Source organism: Procambarus clarkii, chromosome 10 (genome assembly GCF_040958095.1).
Source record: "Procambarus clarkii isolate CNS0578487 chromosome 10, FALCON_Pclarkii_2.0, whole genome shotgun sequence".
In the NCBI taxonomy this organism is placed as follows: Eukaryota; Metazoa; Arthropoda; class Malacostraca; order Decapoda; family Cambaridae; genus Procambarus; species Procambarus clarkii.
The window spans coordinates 52146340-52167724 of NC_091159.1; the positions used below are offsets into that span (position 1 = coordinate 52146340).

The 21385-nt window shown below is 43.6% G+C and overlaps 1 protein-coding gene across 1 annotated transcript; it reads left to right on the forward strand.

The window, feature by feature from the left end:
* Positions 1-5682: 5682 nt before the first annotated feature.
* Positions 5683-10580, forward strand: LOC138363374 (nuclear transcription factor Y subunit alpha-like). The gene is made up of 3 exons (XM_069322404.1): positions 5683-5798; positions 8167-8624; positions 10555-10580. The coding sequence occupies exons 1-3, from the start codon at positions 5683-5685 to the stop codon at positions 10578-10580; spliced, it is 600 nt and encodes a 199-aa protein (XP_069178505.1).
* Positions 10581-21385: the final 10805 nt, after the last annotated feature.

A 21385-nucleotide genomic window follows, 5' to 3' on the forward strand; every position in this document is an offset into this window, starting at 1 on the left:
GAGTAAGTCCTTGATGTATTGAAGAGTGTCTTTGATTTATCGAAGAGTAACTTTGGTGTAACGGAGAGCACCTTTGACTATTTTTCTTACTTAGCGACATATAATTTTAGTTACGAAAGTGTTGAAAAAGTTACATTTGACTATTTTTTCTTACTTAGCGACATATAATTTTAGTTACGAAAGTGTTGAAAAAGTTACATTTTACTCTTTTAGTTGAGGAAAAAGACAAAATATGACGACAGTGACTATTTTAGTGCTCCACAAAGTATAATGCCAGTTAAGAACGACGATGATAGATATCTTTGACTATATTTTCTTACTTGACTATGGATAAAGTTAGTTATGAACAGTGCTGAAAAGATTCCTTTGACAATTTTTAGCTAAGCGAAAGGCTGTTTTAGTTAAGAACGGTGTTGAATGAGGTTAATCCTGACTATTTTCAGATGAGAGAAGTGATATTTCAGTTAAGAAATGACAAGGAAACATGATGAAGTAACTATTTTTAGTTGACCGATGAATACTTTTAGTTGAGCAAAAGCCAAAACATGATGAACATGACTTTTTCTGATGATTGGCAGATAATTTTTAGTTATGAAATGACAATGAAACATGATGAACACGGTTATTTTCTGATGAATGGGGAATATGTTTAGTTAAGAAATGATGAAAGTTATTATTTTTAGTTGATTGGCGATGGATAAAAGCTAGTTATGAACAGTTTTGGAAAGTTTCCTTTGACAAATTTTCTTGATGAAACATAGCGGCTGTTAAGAAAGTGCTGAAAGAAGTTTCCTTTGACAATTTTTAGCTAAGAGAAAGGTTGTTTTAGTTAAGAACAGTGTTGGACGAGGCTATTTCTGACTATTTTTTGGTTGATTGTATAATAAGTTAGTTGAGAAATGAGGAAAGTGACTATGTTTCAGTTGATTGGCGAAAGATTTTTAGTTAAGAAGTTACAAGAAAGGTTTGTCTTTGTAAATTTGGAACTGAATGAAGTGTAGATTTGTTTAAGAACATGGCTGGTAGAACTATTAAGTTGACTACGAGAATTACTTTGACATAGTTTTTGCAAATAAAAACTTGGTGACTAAAATTGTTGAGGAAACTGTATTGCTGATGCTAATATTTGACAAAGAACTAGTTAGTGAATGGAAGAAACGAATTGGTTAAAAGAAACAAAGAACATAAAAAATTGAGGTTAAGTAGGGGAATGAACGCAGTGAACATACAGTGAACACAGAAAACATGTAAGAAAAAGTTGATGAATACAGTGAACATGCTGGGAATATGAACTTACAGAGAACATGAAAACATGATAAGGAGAATAGGGAATACAAAGAATGAACAATGGACTTGTGAAGAACATGGAGAATAAGACAAAGAATGTAGAAAACATGTAAGTGAAGGTGAAAAACGAAGTGATCTTGTGAGGAACATGAACTTGTAGAGGAACATGAATATTGACAAAGAACACAAATATGGAAGTTAGCATGAATATTGAGTATAAAAGTTGTAAAGAGAACATGTGATGAACATGAAAACATAGAAAATATGACTAGACTTTGTAGAGAACATAATGAGACTAAGAGAAAGATTACAGAAAAAATGGAGATACTTGTGAAAATATGAACTGAATGGGACTGTGAACATTTGTAGAACATGGAGTGAACACGGATGAGAATACGAAGAACACAGTGAATATAGAGAAAATATGCAAATACAGGGGGACAAGAGTTGAAACTTGATAACTGAACTGGTTTTTATTTACTATGTCTGAAATATAACTGTTTAAAATTTCAGGGGGATTGGACTGCTAGTAGCGAAATGTGGTCTCTGTTCATTTTTAGGTATAAATTGGACTCTGATGAAATATGAGCTAAATACTGACTCTGACGAATTTTGCTCTCAAAGTAGACTCTGGCGAATTTGAGCATAAACTGGACTATTAAAGTAGACTCTGGCGAATTTGAGCATAAACTGGACTCTGATGAAATATGAGCTTAAAACTGTCTCTGACTAATTTTGCTCTCAAAGTAGGCTCTGGCGAATTTGAGCATAAACTGGACTCTGCCGAAAATTGGGTATAAAATGATCTCTGTCAAGTTTTAACAGATTACAGGACACTGATGAAATTTGCTCTCAAAGTAGACTCTGGCGAATTTCTGTTGATAATTGGACTCTGATGAAATATGAGCTGAATACTGTCTCTGACTAATTTTGCTCTCAAAGTAGACTCTGTTCATTTTTAGGTATAAAATGGTCTCTGATGAAATATGAGCTAAGTACTGTCTCTGACTAATTTTGCTGACAAAGTGGACTCTGGCGAATTTGAGCATAAACTGGACTCTGATGAAATATGAGCTAAATACTGTCTCTGACTAATTTTGCTGACAAAGTGGACTCTGTTCATTTTTAGGTATAAAATGGTCTCTGATGAAATATGAGCTAAAACTGTCTCTGACTAATTTTGATCTCAAAGTAGACTCTGGCGAATTTGAGCATAAACTGGACTCTGATGAAATATGAGCTTAAAACTGTCTCTGACTAATTTTGCTCTCAAAGTAGGCTCTGGCGAATTTCGGTATAAACTGGACTCTGATGAAATATGAGCTTAAAACTGGGCTCTGTTCAATTTTGGTCTTTACAGATGAAATAGCCGTAAATGGATATAAAACTAAATGTTATGGATAAGTGGTCTGTTTTCCTTAACAAAACATCTAAGACAATATTCTCTGAAAATGGTCCTTTTACAAATTCGGTCATAAACATATAAATAAACTTCTATGATTATTTGAAACTCTGAAAAATAGTTGTAAGGAAATAGGAGGAGGAGAGAGAGAGAGAGGAGGGACGGTAGAGATATTATGGAGATAAGATATGATAAGAGCCGTCTGGCTGTCAGGGCGTAAAGTAAATAAAGGTGACGCGACAGATTGCGAGGTAAGGGGGAGAGGGAGGGGGGTGTGATGTACGAGACTTGAAAACAATGACTTACATAGGTGATTTTCTAAATTTATATGAATAACTAAGGCTTACATAGATGATTTTGTAAGTTGAAAACATGTAAAATATGTCCGTAGAGTTCTCCTGGAAGCCCTAAAGTGCTACACACGTTATTTGAATTTCTCCCATAAGGCCTTAACAAACTTCTAAGTCTCGGAAATTATTTTTCTTATAAGAACTTTAGCAAACTCGTATGACATTATTTTTCATTATAAGAATTCCCTAATTCTAAATCTGTGACTCCCCAAATTCGCCTGAAAACCCTAAAGCGCTACACACGATATTTCGGACCTGAAAACCCCGAAGCGCTACGCACGATATTTGACCTGAAAACCCCCAAGCGCTACAGGGGATATTTGGTCTGAAAAAAAATATCCCCTGTAGCGCTTACACCCCACAGGGGTCCTCGGCCAAAAAAAAAATATCCCCTGTAGCGCTTACACCCTACTACTGCTGCCATAGTGGACACACCTACCGACTGGCTGCCATGGTGGACACACCTGCCGACTGGCTGGCATAGTGGACACACCTGCCGACTGGCTGCCATAGTGGACACACCTACCGACTGGCTGCCATGGTGGACACACCTGCCGACTGACTGGCATAGTGGACACACCTGCCGACTGGCTGCCATAGTGGACACACCTGCCGACTGGCTGGCATAGTGGACACACCTGCCGACTGGCTGCCATAGTGGACACACCTACCGACTGGCTGGCATAGTGGACACACCTGCCGACTGGCTGCCATAGTGGACACACCTACCGACTGGCTGCCATGGTGGACACACCTGCCGACTGGCTGGCATAGTGGACACACCTGCCGACTGGCTGCCATAGTGGACACACCTGCCGACTGGCTGGCATAGTGGACACACCTGCCGACTGGCTGCCATAGTGGACATACCTACCGACTGGCTGCCATGGTGGACACACCTGCCGACTGGCTGGCATAGTGGACACACCTGCCGACTGGCTGGCATAGTGGACACACCTGCCGACTGGCTGCCATAGTGGACACACCTGCCGACTGGCTGCCCTACTGGAACTTAACTAGTTTCAATCCACTAACTGTAACTCTCGTCTCTGCTCCTCTTCCCATTTATCCCCCGCTTGCTTCACCCTCTTGTACACCAGTCAGCCATGAGGAACAGTGACAAAAGTGACAAATGCTGTTTGATCATCTAAGAACATGCAATCTACCTTCTCTTTCTTGTCTAAGTAGTAACCTGGTCATAGAATTGGACTAAATTCGTCTGGCACGAATTTTCAGTTTAACCTGGCTATACTTTCTTTCCTATACTTTAATATGGAATCCTTGGGCCAGATTTACGAAGCAGTTACACAAGCATTTACGAACTTGTCTATCTTTTCTTAATCTTTGGCGACTTTGTTTACAAATATTAAACAGTTAATGAGCTCCGAAGAACCAGGAGGCTGTTTATAACAATAACAACAGTTGATTGATAAGTTTTCATGCTTGTAAACTGTTTAGTAAATGTAACCAAAGCCGTCAAAGATTGAGGAAAGATGTACACGTTCGTAAGTACTTGCGTAAATGCTTTGTGAATCCAGGACCTTGTCGGTAGTACTGGTCTGTAATTGAATGCCTCCTCTCTGTCCCTTTTTTTTTTTAATTTAAGGACTACATTTTAGGGACTATTTAGGGACAATTTACAAAATTCTGGGAGATTTCCAGTCTAAAGTGTTTTATTTAAAATTCTGGTGAACAGCCTAATTCGGCAGCCATGCCGGTCTTATTAACTTTGTGGCATCTAATTCCTGCAGGCAAGTTTTTAACATCTATAGTGACTAATGTGTCTTGCTTATCTTGAGGTTATCTTGAGAAGATTTCGGGGCTTTTAGTGTCCCCGCGGCCCGGTCCTCGACCAGGCCTCCACCCCCAGGAAGCAGCCCGTGACAGCTGACTAATACCCAGGTACCTATTTTACTGCTAGGTAACAGGGGCATAGGGTGAAAGAAACTCTGCCCATTGTTTCTCGCCGGCGCCTGGGATCGAACCCAGGACCACAGGATCACAATTCCAGCGTGCTGTCCGCTCGGCCGACCGGTTCCCTCCAGTGGTTAACTCTGGCCTTATCTCTCACAACTCTCGTCTCCACGTTGCGTCCTTAATAAACACCTCTTGATCTCCTGAAATCTTTCGTTTAATTCCTCTCATTCCTCCTTGTCGCTTTTCTTGACAATTTCACCTTATCTCTTCAACTTTATTCGTGGTCTCTTGCTGTTGTTGTCCTCCATACAGTTCTGTTTGTTACAGAACAGCTTGGGTTGGTCCTGAACTTTAGCTGCATCGTAGATTCAGATTTCATTTCGACTTCCTTCAAGGTCTTTCTGGCTCTAATGCATCTTTATTGTTATCTGTCTCTAGCTTTCTCATATTGTTTCATGAGGTTATGTCCTCTTGTATGCTTCGGTGCCTAGTGACCAGGGGGGGAACACTTTCTCATCCACCATTTTCTTAACTGTGATGAATAGCTTTGTTACGTGGATGGTGGTGGAGGTGGTGGTGGTATGTGGTGTGGTGATGGTGGTGGTGTAGTGATGTGGATGGTGGTGGTGTATGGTGTAGTGGTGGTGTTATCTTATCAGGGAGCTGGTCGCAGTTGCCTCCAGTGCAATCTCCATCCCTTCCTCCCCCCCCCCCCCAGTTAGCAGTATGATTAGCAATGATATCATCGTAACTATAATGTCCAACCTTATCACAACAGCCACCATGATGGTGTTCGCAGCAATGGTGGCGTCCGTGGTCGGGGTCATGGTGGCCAGGATTATGTTAGGATTTTTGTTATTCTTCTTAGGGTTTAACACAAAACTCTTGTAAATTAATACAAAAATTAAAATTATTTGTTTACAGTGTGGCTCCAGGAGAGTTGAAGAGGAGAGGCAGACACTCAGACAGGTAAACGAAAAACAAGGACAACCACTGCAGCAAGGACAACAACCACAGCAGCAAGGACAACAACCACAGCAGCAAGGACAACAACCACAGCAGCAAGGACAACAACCACAGCAGCAAGGACAACAACCACAGCAGCAAGGACAACAACCACAGCAGCAAGGACAACAACCACAGCAGCAAGGACAACAACCACAGCAGCAAGGACAACAACCACAGCAGCAAGGACAACAACCACTGCAGCAAGGACAACAACCACAGCAGCAAGGACAACAACCACAGCAGCAAGGACAACAACCACTGCAGCAAGGACAACAACCACAGCAGCAGCAAGGACAACAACCACTGCAGCAAGGACAACAACCACAGCAGCAAGGACAACAACCACAGCAGCAGCAAGGACAACAACCACTGCAGCAAGGACAACAACCACAGCAGCAAGGACAACAACCACAGCAGCAAGGACAACAACCACTGCAGCAAGGACAACAACCACAGCAGCAACGACAACAACCACAGCAGCAAGGACAACAACCACAGCAGCAAGGACAACAACCACTGCAGCAAGGACAACAACCACAGCAGCAAGGACAACAACCACAGCAGCAAGGACAACAACCACTGCAGCAAGGACAACAACCACTGCAGCAAGGACAACAACCACAGCAGCAAGGACAACAACCACAGCAGCAAGGACAACAACCACAGCAGCAAGGACAACAACCACAGCAGCAAGGACAACAACCACTGCAGCAAGGACAACGACCACAGCAGCAAGGACAACGACCACAACAGCAGCAAGGACAACAACCACAGCAGCAGCAAGGACAACAACCACAGCAGCAAGGACAACAACCACAGCAGCAACGACAACAACCACAGCAGCAAGGACAACAACCACAGCAGCAGCAAGGACAACAACCACAGCAGCAAGGACAACAACCACAGCAGCAACGACAACAACCACAGCAGCAAGGACAACAACCACAGCAGCAAGGACAACAACCACAGCAGCAAGGACAACAACCACAGCAGCAAGGACAACAACCACAGCAGCAATGACAACGACCACAGCAGCAAGGACAACAACCACAGCAGCAAGGACAACAACCACAGCAGCAAGGACAACAACCACAGCAGCAAGGACAACAACCACAGCAGCAACGACAACAACCACAGCAGCAAGGACAACAACCACAGCAGCAACGACAACAACCACAGCAGCAAGGACAACAACCACAGCAGCAGCAAGGACAACAACCACAGCAGCAGCAAGGACAACAACCACAGCAGCAAGGACAACAACCACAGCAGCAACGACAACAACCACAGCAGCAAGGACAACAACCACAGCAGCAAGGACAACAACCACAGCAGCAAGGACAACAACCACAGCAGCAAGGACAACAACCACAGCAGCAATGACAGCGACCACAGCAGCAAGGACAACAACCACAGCAGCAAGGACAACAACCACAGCAGCAAGGACAACAACCACAGCAGCAAGGACAACAACCACAGCAGCAAGGACAACAACCACAGCAGCAAGGACAACAACCACAGCAGCAAGGACAACAACCACAGCAGCAAGGACAACAACCACAGCAGCAAGGACAACGACCACAGCAGCAAGGACAACAACCACAGCAGCAAGGACAACAACCACAGCAGCAAGGACAACAACCACAGCAGCAAGGACAACAACCACAGCAGCAATGACAACAACCACAGCAGCAAGGACAACAACCACAGCAGCAAGGACAACGACCACAGCAGCAAGGACAACGACCACAGCAGCAAGGACAACGACCACAGCAGCAGCAAGGACAACAACCACAGCAGCAAGGACAACAACCACAGCAGCAAGGACAACAACCACAGCAGCAATGACAACAACCACAGCAGCAAGGACAACAACCACAGCAGCAATGACAACAACCACAGCAGCAAGGACAACAACCACAGCAGCAAGGACAACGACCACAGCAGCAGCAAGGACAACAACCACAGCAGCAAGGACAACAACCGCAGCATCAAGGACAACAACCACAGCAGCAATGACAACAACCACAGCAGCAAGGACAACAACCACAGCAGCAAGGACAACGACCACAGCAGCAAGGACAACGACCACAGCAGCAAGGACAACAACCACAGCAGCAAGGACAACAACCACAGCAGCAAGGACAACAACCACAGCAGCAGCAAGGACAACAACCACAGCAGCAAGGACAACAACCACAGCAGCAAGGACAACAACCACAGCAGCAAGGACAACAACCACAGCAGCAAGGACAACAACCACAGCAGCAAGGACAACGACCACAGCAGCAAGGACAACAACCACAGCAGCAAGGACAACAACCACAGCAGCAATGACAACGACCACAGCAGCAAGGACAACAACCACAGCAGCAAGGACAACAACCACAGCAGTAAGGACAACAATCACAGCAGCAAGGACAACAACCACAGCAGCAAGGACAACAACCACAGCAGCAAGGACAACAACCACAGCAGCAAGGACAACAACCACAGCAGCAAGGACAACGACCACAGCAGCAAGGACAACAACCACAGCAGCAAGGACAACAACCACAGCAGCAAGGACAACGACCACAGCAGCAAGGACAACAACCACACCAAGGACAACAACCACAGCAAAGACAACAACCACAGCAGCAAGGACAACAACCACAGCAGCAAGGACAACAACCACAGCAAGGACAACAACCACAGCAAAGACAACAACCACAGCAGCAAGGACAACAACCACAGCAGCAAGGACAACAACCACAGCAGCAAGGACAACGACCACAGCAGCAAGGACAACGACCACAGCAGCAAGGACAACAACCACAGCAGCAAGGACAACAACCACAGCAGCAAGGACAACAACCTCAGCAAGGACAACAACCACAGCAGCAAGGACAACAACCACAACAAGGACAACAAGGACAACAACCACCACCATGGTTGCAGGAGTGACGGTCTCTGTAATACACATGTGACTTTTGGGACTACACGTGCATATCAACCCTGGCTAACACCTATATTGAGAACAGTGTTGCACAACCAGGTGGCGCTGCCACCCACAGGGAAGCAGCCAAATCCCGTAAGTACAGAGAACTGGATCACCACTACAATCTTGTCCCCATTGCTTCTGAGACACTCGGCGCCTGGGGTAAGAGTGCAACCAGTTTTTTTAAGGAACTAGGTTCTAGGCTAATTGAAACAACAAGAGACTCTAGAGCTGCCAGCTTCCTTTTCCAGCGCCTCAGTGTAGCAATACAGAGAGGAAATGCACACTGCATTCAGGGTTCCTGCCCGCCATCGGAGGAGCTGGAGGAACTCGACAACTTATGATAATCATCTTTGTACCCTATATGTAACTCCTTTTTTGTAACAAAGTTTAAATGAAACAAATATATATGTGTATATACAAAAGAATTGGGGTGATAGGAGAAGAAAATATTAGTGTTCAGTCAGAATCAACAAGGTCTTCTCTGAATACTCCTTATTTTCTTCTCCGAGGATATGGGTCCCCTCATTTTCACCATAGGTGGTACCCTCACAACCTTTCATATATATATATATATATATATATATATATATATATATATATATATATATATATATATATATATATATATATATATATATATATGTCGTACCTAGTAGCCAGAATGCACTTCTCGGCCTACTATGCAAGGCCCGATTTGCCTAATAAGCCAAGTTTTCCTGAATTAATATATTTTCTCTATTTTTTTTCTCATGAAATGATAAAGCTACCCATTTCATTACGTATGAGGTCAATTTTTTTTTATTGGAGTTAAAATTAACGTAGATATATGACCGAACCTAACCAACCCTACCTAACCTAACCTAACCTATCTTTATAGGTTAGGTTAGGTTAGGTAGCCGAAAAAGTTAGGTTAGGTTAGGTTAGGTAGGTTGGGTAGTCGAAAAACAGTTAATTCATGAAAACTTGGCTTATTAGGCAAATTGGGCCTTGCATAGTAGGCTGAGAAGTGCGTTCTGGCTGCTAGGTACGACATATATATATATATATATATATATATATATATATATATATATATATATATATATATATATATATATATATATATATATATAAGCCCGTAGCCAGGAAGACAGACCAGAATCGGACTTCGTTTGTGCTCAGTGTGGGATGGACTGCCACTCTGGGATTGGCCTCATCAACTCCATAGTCTCCCGAGACTGAAGGATGCCTACTATATATATAAAAAAAAGGTTGTGAGGGTACCACCTATGGTGAAAATGTGGAGACATTTTCACCAGCGAGAGAGAGAGAGAGAGAGAGAGAGAGAGAGAGAGAGAGAGAGAGAGAGAGAGAGAGAGAGAGAGAGAGAGAGAGAGAGAGAGAGAGAGAGAGAGAGAGAGAGAGAGAGAGAGAGAGAGAGAGAGAGAGAGAGAGAGAGAGAGAGAGAGAGAGAGAGAGAGAGAGAGAGAGAGAGAGAGAGAGAGAGAGAGAGAGAGAGAGAGAGAGAGAGAGAGAGAGAGAGTTGAAATGCAAGAGGCCCCAACTGTCCTGCAGGACTCCACAAGCCTTGAGGTGTCAACAATTACTCCTGGAAGAGGTTTTTGCAGAGTTAGCAACAAAAACACCGCCATAAACCATAACGGAGGCATTCGCTTACACACCTTCAGTGAGGCAAGATGCACAGGTTAGAGACGACGACGTTTCGGTCCGTCCTGGACCATTCTCAAGTCGATCGACTGTGAGAATGGCCCAGGACGGACCGAAACGTCGTCGTCCCTTCACCTTCTAGTGTGTGGTCTGCTCAACATACTTTAGCCACGCTATTGTGACTCATCGCCTGCATATGCACACGTTCCCACCTGCCTCCAAAGGGAAGCAATGGCCAACTATCAACAGTTAGGGATCCTCGGTCATTAGGGCGATAAATGAAAGGGGGGTATATAACCTAGTTCGCTTGCCTCCTCCAGCAAAACACACTCAAAACACACTTCTAAAATGATTAGAACAACACTTCAGAAATGTACAACGTAAGAACACAAATCACCAAGAGATTTGAAGAGCGGAAATACCGCAAGTGGTATTCGAGTCCTCACAAGTGACTCACAAGTTTCACTGCTAGAAACTCTGCCACAGCGACCAAGAACACAATGTGAGGGGGAGTGTAAAACCCCACAAGATATAACACAAAATACACCTTATCTCTCAGTCTTATCGTTTCCTTTGTCTATCAGCCAGGCCGGCCGAACGTCCCACGTCAGTAACTCTCTGTGCCCCAGTTAGCAAAGACAGCGTTTCTTTTGCGAGTAATTTTGGTGCTCTTCCCATCCGGTAAGTCTAGTTTACCCCCCCCCCCCCCCCCCTGTGTAAACTGTTTCCCCTGTGTTATTGAATAAGTAAACTGTTTACTTGCGTACCTTAAGAAGGAAAAACTGAGGAAATTTTTTCGACGTGGGTAATATTAATATTTCAATTTGTGTAAGAAATTAGTATAACTTATTTGCAGTTAAATTCACTTTTCCCACATACTCAGGCGTTTTAAGAGCTTTTCCCTCCGTGCTTCAGGAAACAATAATATGGATATCCAGTGGGCATTGGAATTAATGGTGACCTTCAGGACGTCTCAGAGCTGATTACTTGATCTTATTAAGACGTAACTTGCCTCTGTTTATTGATATTTATTAGAGCTTCCCTCGTGAGAGCTATTCCTGGGCTCTTTACATCATAAAACACGTTTCTAAGGCGAGAAAAGATGGTGGCCAGTGGAAGTCTTGACGTCATCTCCATCGTCATTGCATCACGTGACAGCACATATCATCACATTGATATTGAGCACAATTGATATTGCGCACAATATCAATTAGAACAATTAGATTGCAGCAATTAGGTGAAATATCAGCCAATCAACATGCAGGCAGATGGCGTAATGAAATCCCTCTATGCGTTTGAGTGGCCCTCGTAGTGTAACTGGCCATCAACATTTGCGGTGGCTGAAGGAATGTATTATTGAAGGTTCAAAGCAGATTATTGATCTCATATCTCTGGGTTTAAATATTGCCTTACATAACAACTGCAGCTATTTGGCATAATCTACCTGCATTTAGCATCATCTAACCTGCATTTAGCATTATCTTCCATCATTTAGCATCATCTACCAGCATTTAGCATCATCTAACCTGCATTTAGCATTATCTTCCATCATTTAGCATCATCTACCAGCATTTAGCATCATCTAACCTGCATTTAGCATTATCTACCAGCATTTAGCATCATCTACCAGCATTTAACATCATCTACCGGTAGAAGCGTGTTCTTTTGCTCATAATACTTAAACATCACAATTGTTTTATGTGTGACTTGGCTGCCATGGTTATTTATATGAGTGTCATGAGTAAATTTGTCAATTCAAATGAGAAAAACACCATCGCCCTGAAGCCTGTGCTTGAGCGTCTTCAATCACTACCAGATAGTGATAATGATAGTGATAGTGATAAAGCAACATCTGATAGTGTTGCTTTATTGTTGTCCCCTGACGCATTACAGTAAAGTTCAAAAAATCAATATTGTATGCGTATCTCCTCTGATTATAATATTGCCTGAGATGTTTAACAATCAACATGTCTAGGCTACGCTTGAAAGAATCCAGTGATATTAGATTTATTCAGGCGATATTCAGAAGTTTCCAGTGGTGCTATTTAACGCAGTGTGTCCGGTAGTGAACACAACGGGTAAATAAATGATAACCTGAGTACCAAATTTTTATTATAAATGTGCCATAAATTTACAGCACTTATTACTCTAAGGAATGCGTGCACTTGCCGTTGATTAATGGACATTGATTAATTCTATGTTGGTTGACCCACTATGTGGCGTACATTAGTTTATTGATTACAAAACGGCTTGAAGTAGAGGTCTGTTACATCGGCATATTTCTCAGCGATGGATTATATCTCATTTTCTGCTTCTTTCCCATTGGATTTCACGCAGGAAGTTCCTCATCTGGCCGTAGTCTCTATGTTTCCAATCTCTCCCTTCTTCTTTAAGAGATTTCTTGGTTTAACCAACTTCTCCAGCTCCGCAATGTATTCAAGCATGACAGTGCCATGATCACTAGCTGCTAGAGGCATCACATACTCTATTTTGTCAACATCTGCCTCATTCTGGAGCAAACACCAGGGCTAGTGTTGCTGGTGGGTCCCTTCCTCTTGCTCTTATTGATTCTATAATATGATGCATCAAGAAGTGTTTGTCTGCTGCGTCTACTAGTTTTGCTCTCCATGTTCCATCACCTCCCCCCCCCCCCTCCCTCCCCTCGTGCGGGGATCCGTATTTACCCAGTCTGTTTCCATGTGGTTAAAATCCCTTGGTATTAACATTTTTAGCTCTTGTTGCTATTCACAATGTCGCTGCATTTTTCCATTAGCTTTAGCCAATTCTTACTGCATTTGTCGTATTCTTCCCAAAGGCTTCTATTGTTTGATGTGGGAGTGTAGCTGACTGCTACCACCATCTCCATGTCTCCCACTGTGGCCTAGCATGTTCTCCTGCTGGTTGTATTTCTCTGATAAGTTTACTGCTTCAAAGCTGCAGTGTAGCTGTAGCAACAAGGCCACACAGCCTCCTCCTCCTCCTCCTCCTCCGTTCACCATACATATCCTTCTTACTTGATATCCTCGTGGGAAGATTACGTTTCCTATAACGCTTGCTAGTTTCATTTCAGTTATCAGGATGATGTGTGACTGTTCTTCTGGTAGTCTTTCCTCTAACTCTACCCCTTTATTCGTAATTCCATCTGCATTTGTGTACATTAATATTATGCTATGCACAACTGGGCTGCTTTTGTTTTTCTTGAGGGGGTATTTTTTCACGTGGCTGCATAACCATGCATTGGGGAAAGGGAGGGTAGGATCATCTAGTCACTTGTGTCCTCATGTTTGTAAGTGTTCCCCATTAGACTGGCCTCTGCCCTATTATTTCCTGCTGTAGTACTACCTGTTGCTTCATTAGGCTCTGTAGTACTCTCTGCTGTCAGATTTGCTTCTTCTTCTTGTGGTCTCCTTGCATCTTTCGCTACTACCATTGTTCTTTCCCTGCCTCCCTATACTCCTTTGACATATCCTGTCTAAGGAGTACCTAAGGAAAAGTACCATTGCATGGTACTTTTCCTCCTCCATCAAATATCTATTTTCTGCAGGTATTTGTTTAACTGACATGTTGTTTGTATAAATAACTTTCACTAGTCGATTTCTTTCACTCAGAAATCTACTCAGACTTCTGACTTCTCCATTTCCATTGTTGCATCTCCGGCTCTGGAGGTGGTGGTGGTGGTGGAGGTAGTTGTGTGGTGGTGGTGGAGGTAGTTGTGTGGTGGTGGTGGAGGTAGTTGTGTGGTGGTGGTGGTGGTAGTTGTGTGGTGGTGGTGGAGGTAGTTGTGTGGTGGTGGTGGAGGTAGTTGTGTGGTGGTGGTGGAGGTAGTTGTGTGGTGGTGGTGGAGGTAGTTGTGTGGTGGTGGTGGAGGTGGTTGTGTGGTGGTGGTGGAGGTAGTTGTGTGGTGGTGGTGGAGGTAGTTGTGTGGTGGTGGTGGAGGTAGTTGTGTGGTGGTGGTGGTGGAGGTGGTTGTGTGGTGGTGGGGGAGGTAGTTGTGTGGTGGTGGTGGAGGTAGTTGTGTGGTGGTGGTGGTGGAGGTAGTCGTGTAGTGGTGGTGGTGGAGGTAGTCGTGTAGTGGTGGTGGTGGAGGTGGTGGTGGTGGTGGAGGAAGGTGGTAGTGTTTGTAGTGGTGGAGGTGGTTGTGTAGTGGTGGTGGTGGAGGTAGGTGTGTAGTGGTGGTGGAGGTAGGTGTGTAGTGGTGGTGGAGGTAGGTGTGTAGTGGTGGTGGAGGTAGGTGTGTAGTGGTGGTGGAGGTAGGTGTGTAGTGGTGGTGGTGGAGGTAGTCGTGTAGTGGTGGTGGTGGAGGTAGTCGTGTAGTGGTGGTGGTGGAGGTAGTCGTGTAGTGGTGGTGGTGGAGGTAGTTGTGTAGTGGTGGTGGTGGAGGTAGTTGTGTAGTGGTGGTGGTGGTAGTTGTGTAGTGGTGGTGGTGGTAGTTGTGTAGTGGTGGTGGAGGTAGGTGTGTAGTGGTGGTGGAGGTAGGTGTGTAGTGGTGGTGGTGGAGGTAGTCGTGTAGTGGTGGTGGTGGAGGTAGTCGTGTAGTGGTGGTGGTGGAGGTAGTCGTGTAGTGGTGGTGGTGGAGGTAGTCGTGTAGTGGTGGTGGTGGAGGTAGTCGTGTAGTGGTGGTGGTGGAGGTAGTTGTGTAGTGGTGGTGGTGGAGGTAGTTGTGTAGTGGTGGTGGTGGTAGTTGTGTAGTGGTGGTGGTGGTAGTTGTGTAGTGGTGGTGGTGGTAGTTGTGTAGTGGTGGTGGTGGTAGTTGTGTAGTGGTGGTGGTGGTAGTTGTGTAGTGGTGGTGGAGGTAGTTGTGTAGTGGTAGTGGTGGTGGTAGTTGTGTAGTGGTGGTGGTGGAGGTAGTTGTGTAGTGGTGGTGGTGGAGGTAGTTGTGTAGTGGTGGTGGTGGAGGTAGTTGTGTAGTGGTGATGGTGGTGGTGGTAGTTGTGTAGTGGTGGTGGAGGTAGTTGTGTAGTGGTGGTGGTGATGGTAGTTGTGTAGTGGTGGTGGAGGTAGTTGTGTAGTGGTGGTGGTGATGGTAGTTGTGTAGTGGTGGTGGAGGTAGTTGTGTAGTGGTGGTGGTGATGGTAGTTGTGTAGTGGTGGTGGAGGTAGTTGTGTAGTGGTGGTGGTGATGGTGGTAGTTGTGTAGTGGTGGTGGTGGAGGTAGTTGTGTAGCGGTGATGGTGGTGGTGGTAGTTGTGTAGTGGTGGTGGAGGTAGTTGTGTAGTGGTGGTGGAGGAAGTTGTGTAGTGGTGGTGGTGGTGGTAGTCGTGTAGTGGTGGTGGTGGAGGTAGTTGTGTAGTGGTGGTGGTAGTTGTGTAGTGGTGGTGATGGTGTGGTGGCAATTCCGTAGTGACATTGACAACACCGATCCTTCTGACAATTATGATTAAATAACGATCAGTTTATCTGGTGTACAAAACTATTATAAATTAACCCCAAAAAAATGAAAATGATTTCTGTGCATTGTTGTTGCAGGAGGTGAAGGAGAGAGGCAAACACACTGACAAGTGAACAAGAAACAAGGACAACAACCACAACAACCACAACAACCACAACAACCACAACAACCACAACAACCACAACAACCACAACAACCACAACCACCACCACCACCATGGTTGCAGGAGCGATGGTGAGTGGCTGCTCTCTAATACACATGTGACTTATTGTGACTTGAATTTAATTGCAATGTAATGTTTATTGTATATTTTAAAGGTGTAAAGGTGAGAGATATTAAACATGTGTTGTGTAAGTGTAGTAGTTTAGTATTCACTCAGAAATCTACTCAAACTTCTGACTTCTCCAGTTCCATTGTTGCATCTCCGGCCTCTGGTGGTGGGGGAAGGTGGTATTGGTGGTATATATATATATATATATATATTCATATATATATATATATATATATATATATATATATATATATATATATATATATATATATATATATATATATATATATATATCATATATTCAGTCGCATATAGTCCTGGGGACCATTCAGGCTTGTTTGCATATATATATATATATATATATATATATATATATATATATATATATATATATATATATATATATATATATATATATATATATATATATATATATATATATCCCAAATTCTGCTCGTCATATGCCAGCTCCTTGTCATTTTAACCCTTCCAAATGCCAAGCAGCACCATTTCAGTCCTTTCTGCTGATAGTTAGCCCCTAACCTTCCTCCTCCTCCCCAGATGTGCGGAGCCTTCATCACCAAGAAGGTCCCTATCGCCCTGCTGGTCGGCTCCGCAATCTTCCTCATCAGTGGGAGCGTGTGCTTGGGTCTGTACAGCAACACCCACTGCGACTGGTATAACTCATATAACTATTGTGACAATTTCTACAGGGAAAACCTCCTCATTAGTGGTATCAGCTGCATGGTGTCTGCAGGTGGGTATAGTTCCAGTGGGAGAGAGTTGTGATAGTGGTGAGTAGCGTGTGTGTGTGTATGTAGGGGAGAGGGGTTAGGTTTGTATATGAGTGGTTGTGGCTGGATATATGTAAGAGCTGCCTCAACGAGGGAATATGTGTCTTCTGCTGCATCCTGTATTCTCTGTATCATTTTCTGTTTAGGGTAATTTGTCCATATTTCGATGGGAAATTAAATTAGGCACAGAGATATTTTTTGGGTTTAAATCACATGTAAATTGATGTAATCGATAGCTAAAGCTCTATCTTGCAAATCTCATGTTCTAGTTTTTACTCCACCAATTTTGTTCTTGTTGTCAGGCACCACAAGTCGTGATGCAGGTTTATTTAAAGTGTTTTCCTAGTGAGTGTATGTGATCTTTAGAAAAATAACGTGGAGAGAGTTAGATAAATATATTTTTGTGGAGAAAGCTGGAGTTAATGTATAGTCATATGTTGTTGTAGCTAATGATTGGAATTCTTAAAAGTACCTCTCTTGAACGTGAGAGAGAGAGAGAGAGAGAGAGAGAGAGAGAGAGAGAGAGAGAGAGAGAGAGAGAGAGAGAGAGAGAGAGAGAGAGAGAGAGAGAGAGAGAGAGAGAGAGAGAGAGAGAGAGAGAGAGAGAGAGAGAGAGAGAGAGAGAGAGAGAGAGAGAGAGAGAGAGAGAGAATAACCCCAAGTTAACCCATCCTCCAGGTATATTCCTGGTGGTGTCTCTCTGGATGTTCTACAAGATCTCCAACAACAGCGCACCACAGGGGAACACTTACCCTGGTGTACGTGTGGTGCAGGGAGCAGCCCTTCCCCATCAGACCTACGTCTACCCTGCCCAGCACTACCCTGCCCAGCACTACCCTGCCCAGCAGCTGGCTATAGGGTTTACAGTACAGCAGCAGCAGCAGCAGCAGCAGCAGCAACAGCAGCAACCGCCAGCGTACTATTAATTGGCCACCATGACTATCTTGCGTCCCAAATGAGGACTAGCTGATATGATCGAAGATCTACTGATTTTGTCTTTCTTCGTATAGCATCTTCCTCTTTTAATCCCCCCCCCTCTTCTTCCTCCTCGTTTATCTCTTCTTCCTTCACTTCTTCCTTGTCTTCGTCTTCACTAACATCTGATTTTATTTAGGAATAATTCATAACTTTTTTAACATAATATCTTATTGGTACTCCTTCTATCATGACACATGATACTGGCCAGCCTCTGGACACATGATACTGGCCAGCTTCTGGACACATGATGCTGGCCAGCCTCTGGACACATGATACTGGCCAGCCTCTGGACACATGATACTGGCCAGCCTCTGGACACATGATACTGGCCAGCCTCTGGACACATGATACTGGCCAGCCTCTGGACACATGATACTGGCCAGCCTCTGGACACATGATACTGGCCAGCCTCTGGACACATGATACTGGCCAGCCTCTGGACACATGATACTGGCCAGCCTCTGGACACATGAAACTGGCCAGCCTCTGGACACATGATACTGGCCAGCCTCTGGACACATGATACTGGCCAGCCTCTGGACACATGATACTGGCCAGCCTCTGGACACATGATACTGGCCAGCCTCTGGACACATGATACTGGCCAGCTTCTGGACACATGATACTGGCCAGCCTCTGGACACATGATACTGGCCAGCCTCTGGACACATGATACTGGCCAGCCTCTGGACACATGATACTGGCCAGCCTCTGGACACATGATACTGGCCAGCCTCTGGACACATGATACTGGCCAGCCTGTGGACACATGATACTGGCCAGCCTCTGGACACATGATACTGGCCAGCCTCTGGACATAATGTGGCCAGTGCAGTATCCACACCTGCACAACAGGTGTCATAATGTTAACAGCAAGTTATATGGGGTATTTAATTAAATATTTAATATATAATGAAGTTTCTATTTTGCGATCAATAAAACCAATAAAAGATGTTTTAGAGAGTTTATATTAGTAACACAATTGTTAATTATATTACTATTAATACTGTGATCATTAGTATTAGGTAAAATTGGTGATTTATATTTAATATTGACATTACCGGTAATAATAAATGATTAATAATTCTTATTATCTGTAATAGTGTCACTATTGTCACAACATTGCATGGGTTGCCCGGCCTCGCTGCCAGTTCCGTGGTAATGTGGATACCTTGATACCTTCTATAGTATAGGAGGTATCAAGGAGTGTATATAGCGGTGCATAGAATACTCTATACACTCCTATACCATGGCAAAGGGACCGAGGGTAAGGTGTAACACCTTGTGTGGGTACCATGTTGATGGGTTCAGGACCCCGTGTGGACTCAGTTGAACCCCAGATTGCATTGTTTATAGCGTATTGTTGTCCAGTGGTTCAAGGCATGTGTTTTGGGTTACCCAGGGTGTAGGTTCGAATCCACCTCATGTCTCCAAGTGATTTTCTCAATAATAATAATAATTATTATTATTATTATTATTATTATTATTATTATTATTATTATTATTATTATTATTATTATTATTATTATTATGATGAGAAAATCATACGGAGGAATGCGGGGATTTGAAACAGCGTTCTAGTGACTAAAAGACGCTCGTCTTCAACCTGTCCTCTTAAAAAGAACGTCGCTTTTGGCCGTTTATCCGTATGGCCGAATTTGGACGTAATTTGAAAAGGAAAAAAAAAAGGAAAATAAATTTGGGAATTTTTTTTTTCAACAACAGTAAGTTAAGGGTCCTCTGATAGGTTAGGTGGGCAGGAAATTCTCATAAAGTTTCAAAACGTTATGAAAAACGTTAATTTAAAGTGTCCTCTTATAACCTCTGCGCGTACGCCGGACGACTCAAACAGAAAACGGAGCAGAACGTCACTTTTGTGAGTCGATTTCATTTCAAATTACGTCCAAATTTGGCCATAACGCGCATACGAGCCAAAACTGACGTTATTTTTAAGAGGACGGGTTGTGCTTTAACCCACTCGGCCACGATAGGACAAAAGCTATTCAGCCCGCAAGTCAAGTGAGTCCACTGGGAAAGTCTGGATGCCCGTGCCACAACCAGGAATTTTACGAATAACCCGCCTACATTCTGACCTGTGGAGTAATGATCTTCTCCACCTCTCGCTCTTCCTCAGAACACAAGGAAATTCCTCTGGCGTGGTACACCAATCAGACCAATATTTGGAGCACTGTGGGGAGTTGAGGCAAGCGTCTGGGAGTCACTAGAATAAGTTCTAATTGGCATTAGTGCCTAGTAGCGAAACGCTAACATTATGTACTTGACGGAGTACTGTACATCCAGACTGGCGTCATCCGGCCAGTTGTGCTCTTGAGGCCAACACAACACTCTCGTAGCTTTTATCACAGCTAATTTTGGAAACAGTATTAAGCTAAAAAAAGTATTGACACATGAAAAATTAAAATGATGTTATAAATGGCTTATAACACACAACAGCATTTATTGAAACTATAGAATCTGCAAAGTTCTTCAGAGAACCTCTGTAACCTTCAAATGGGGATGTTTGTTTGTTTGTTTAAACGTTAGCAGTCAAACTCTTTGGGGTAACCTCAACCAACTTTTCACAATGACACATGGGAGGTAGTGAGCTGTCAAAGGCTGAGCGAGGTTAGCCCCCACTGTCCCCCTTTTAAGAAGACTCGACTCTTGTTGCGACTCCCAGCAATTAATATGATGTCTTCCACGGATATTTTCAATAGTGAGAGAGGGGTGAGAGAGAGAGGGATAGAGGGAAGGGGTGTAAAACAATAGCATACAGGGGAGATAGACCCGAGAACCGCCGGGAACCTTAGCTCTAACACAGCATATGAATAACAATAACTATTGGGCTTACTACATAACTACAGAGTAGTAAACGAAAATGTATTGGTGAAAATTAACGTATAAGTTGTAGTTGTGAATTAGTCGTAGTTGTAGAAAAGGCAGTAGTTGCGAAAGTATTGAAAAATTACTTTTGTGTAGTTGTAGCAGACTTCATGAAACACGTGGAAATAGTAACATTGGTAATGCTGGTTGAGTGTGAGTAGTTCTCAGTGAGGCACTATTCTGTGGAGCACTAAGAGTGCAGGTTACAATATTGGCAACACTAGTAGTAATATTGGCAGGGGTTTAGTGACGTCAGAAATAGAGTAGTTAGTGGCTGTATGGGGCAGTAGCAGCAGAAGTAGAATTGTTCTCAGTAGAAGCAGAAGACGTGTTAGCAACAAAAGTAGTGATAGTTTAAGGCAGAGTTGCTAGCAGAAGCAGCAGTACAATAATATCATTATGAACCACACACACATATAAGCATGTCCCTAGTGCCTAGTTCCCTCATACTAGCCACATGAGTTTGTGATGCTTTAC

Coding starts and splice junctions, on each gene's coding strand:
- LOC138363374 (XM_069322404.1), top strand. CDS start 5,683: ATGATTAGCAATGATATCATCGTAACTATAATGTCCAACCTTATCACA. Junction 5,799..8,166: donor GTCATGGTGGCCAGGATTAT/GTTAGGATTTTT, acceptor CAACAACCACAG/CAGCAAGGACAACAACCACA. Junction 8,625..10,554: donor CAAGGACAACAACCACAGCA/GCAAGGACAACA, acceptor AGGTTTTTGCAG/AGTTAGCAACAAAAACACCG.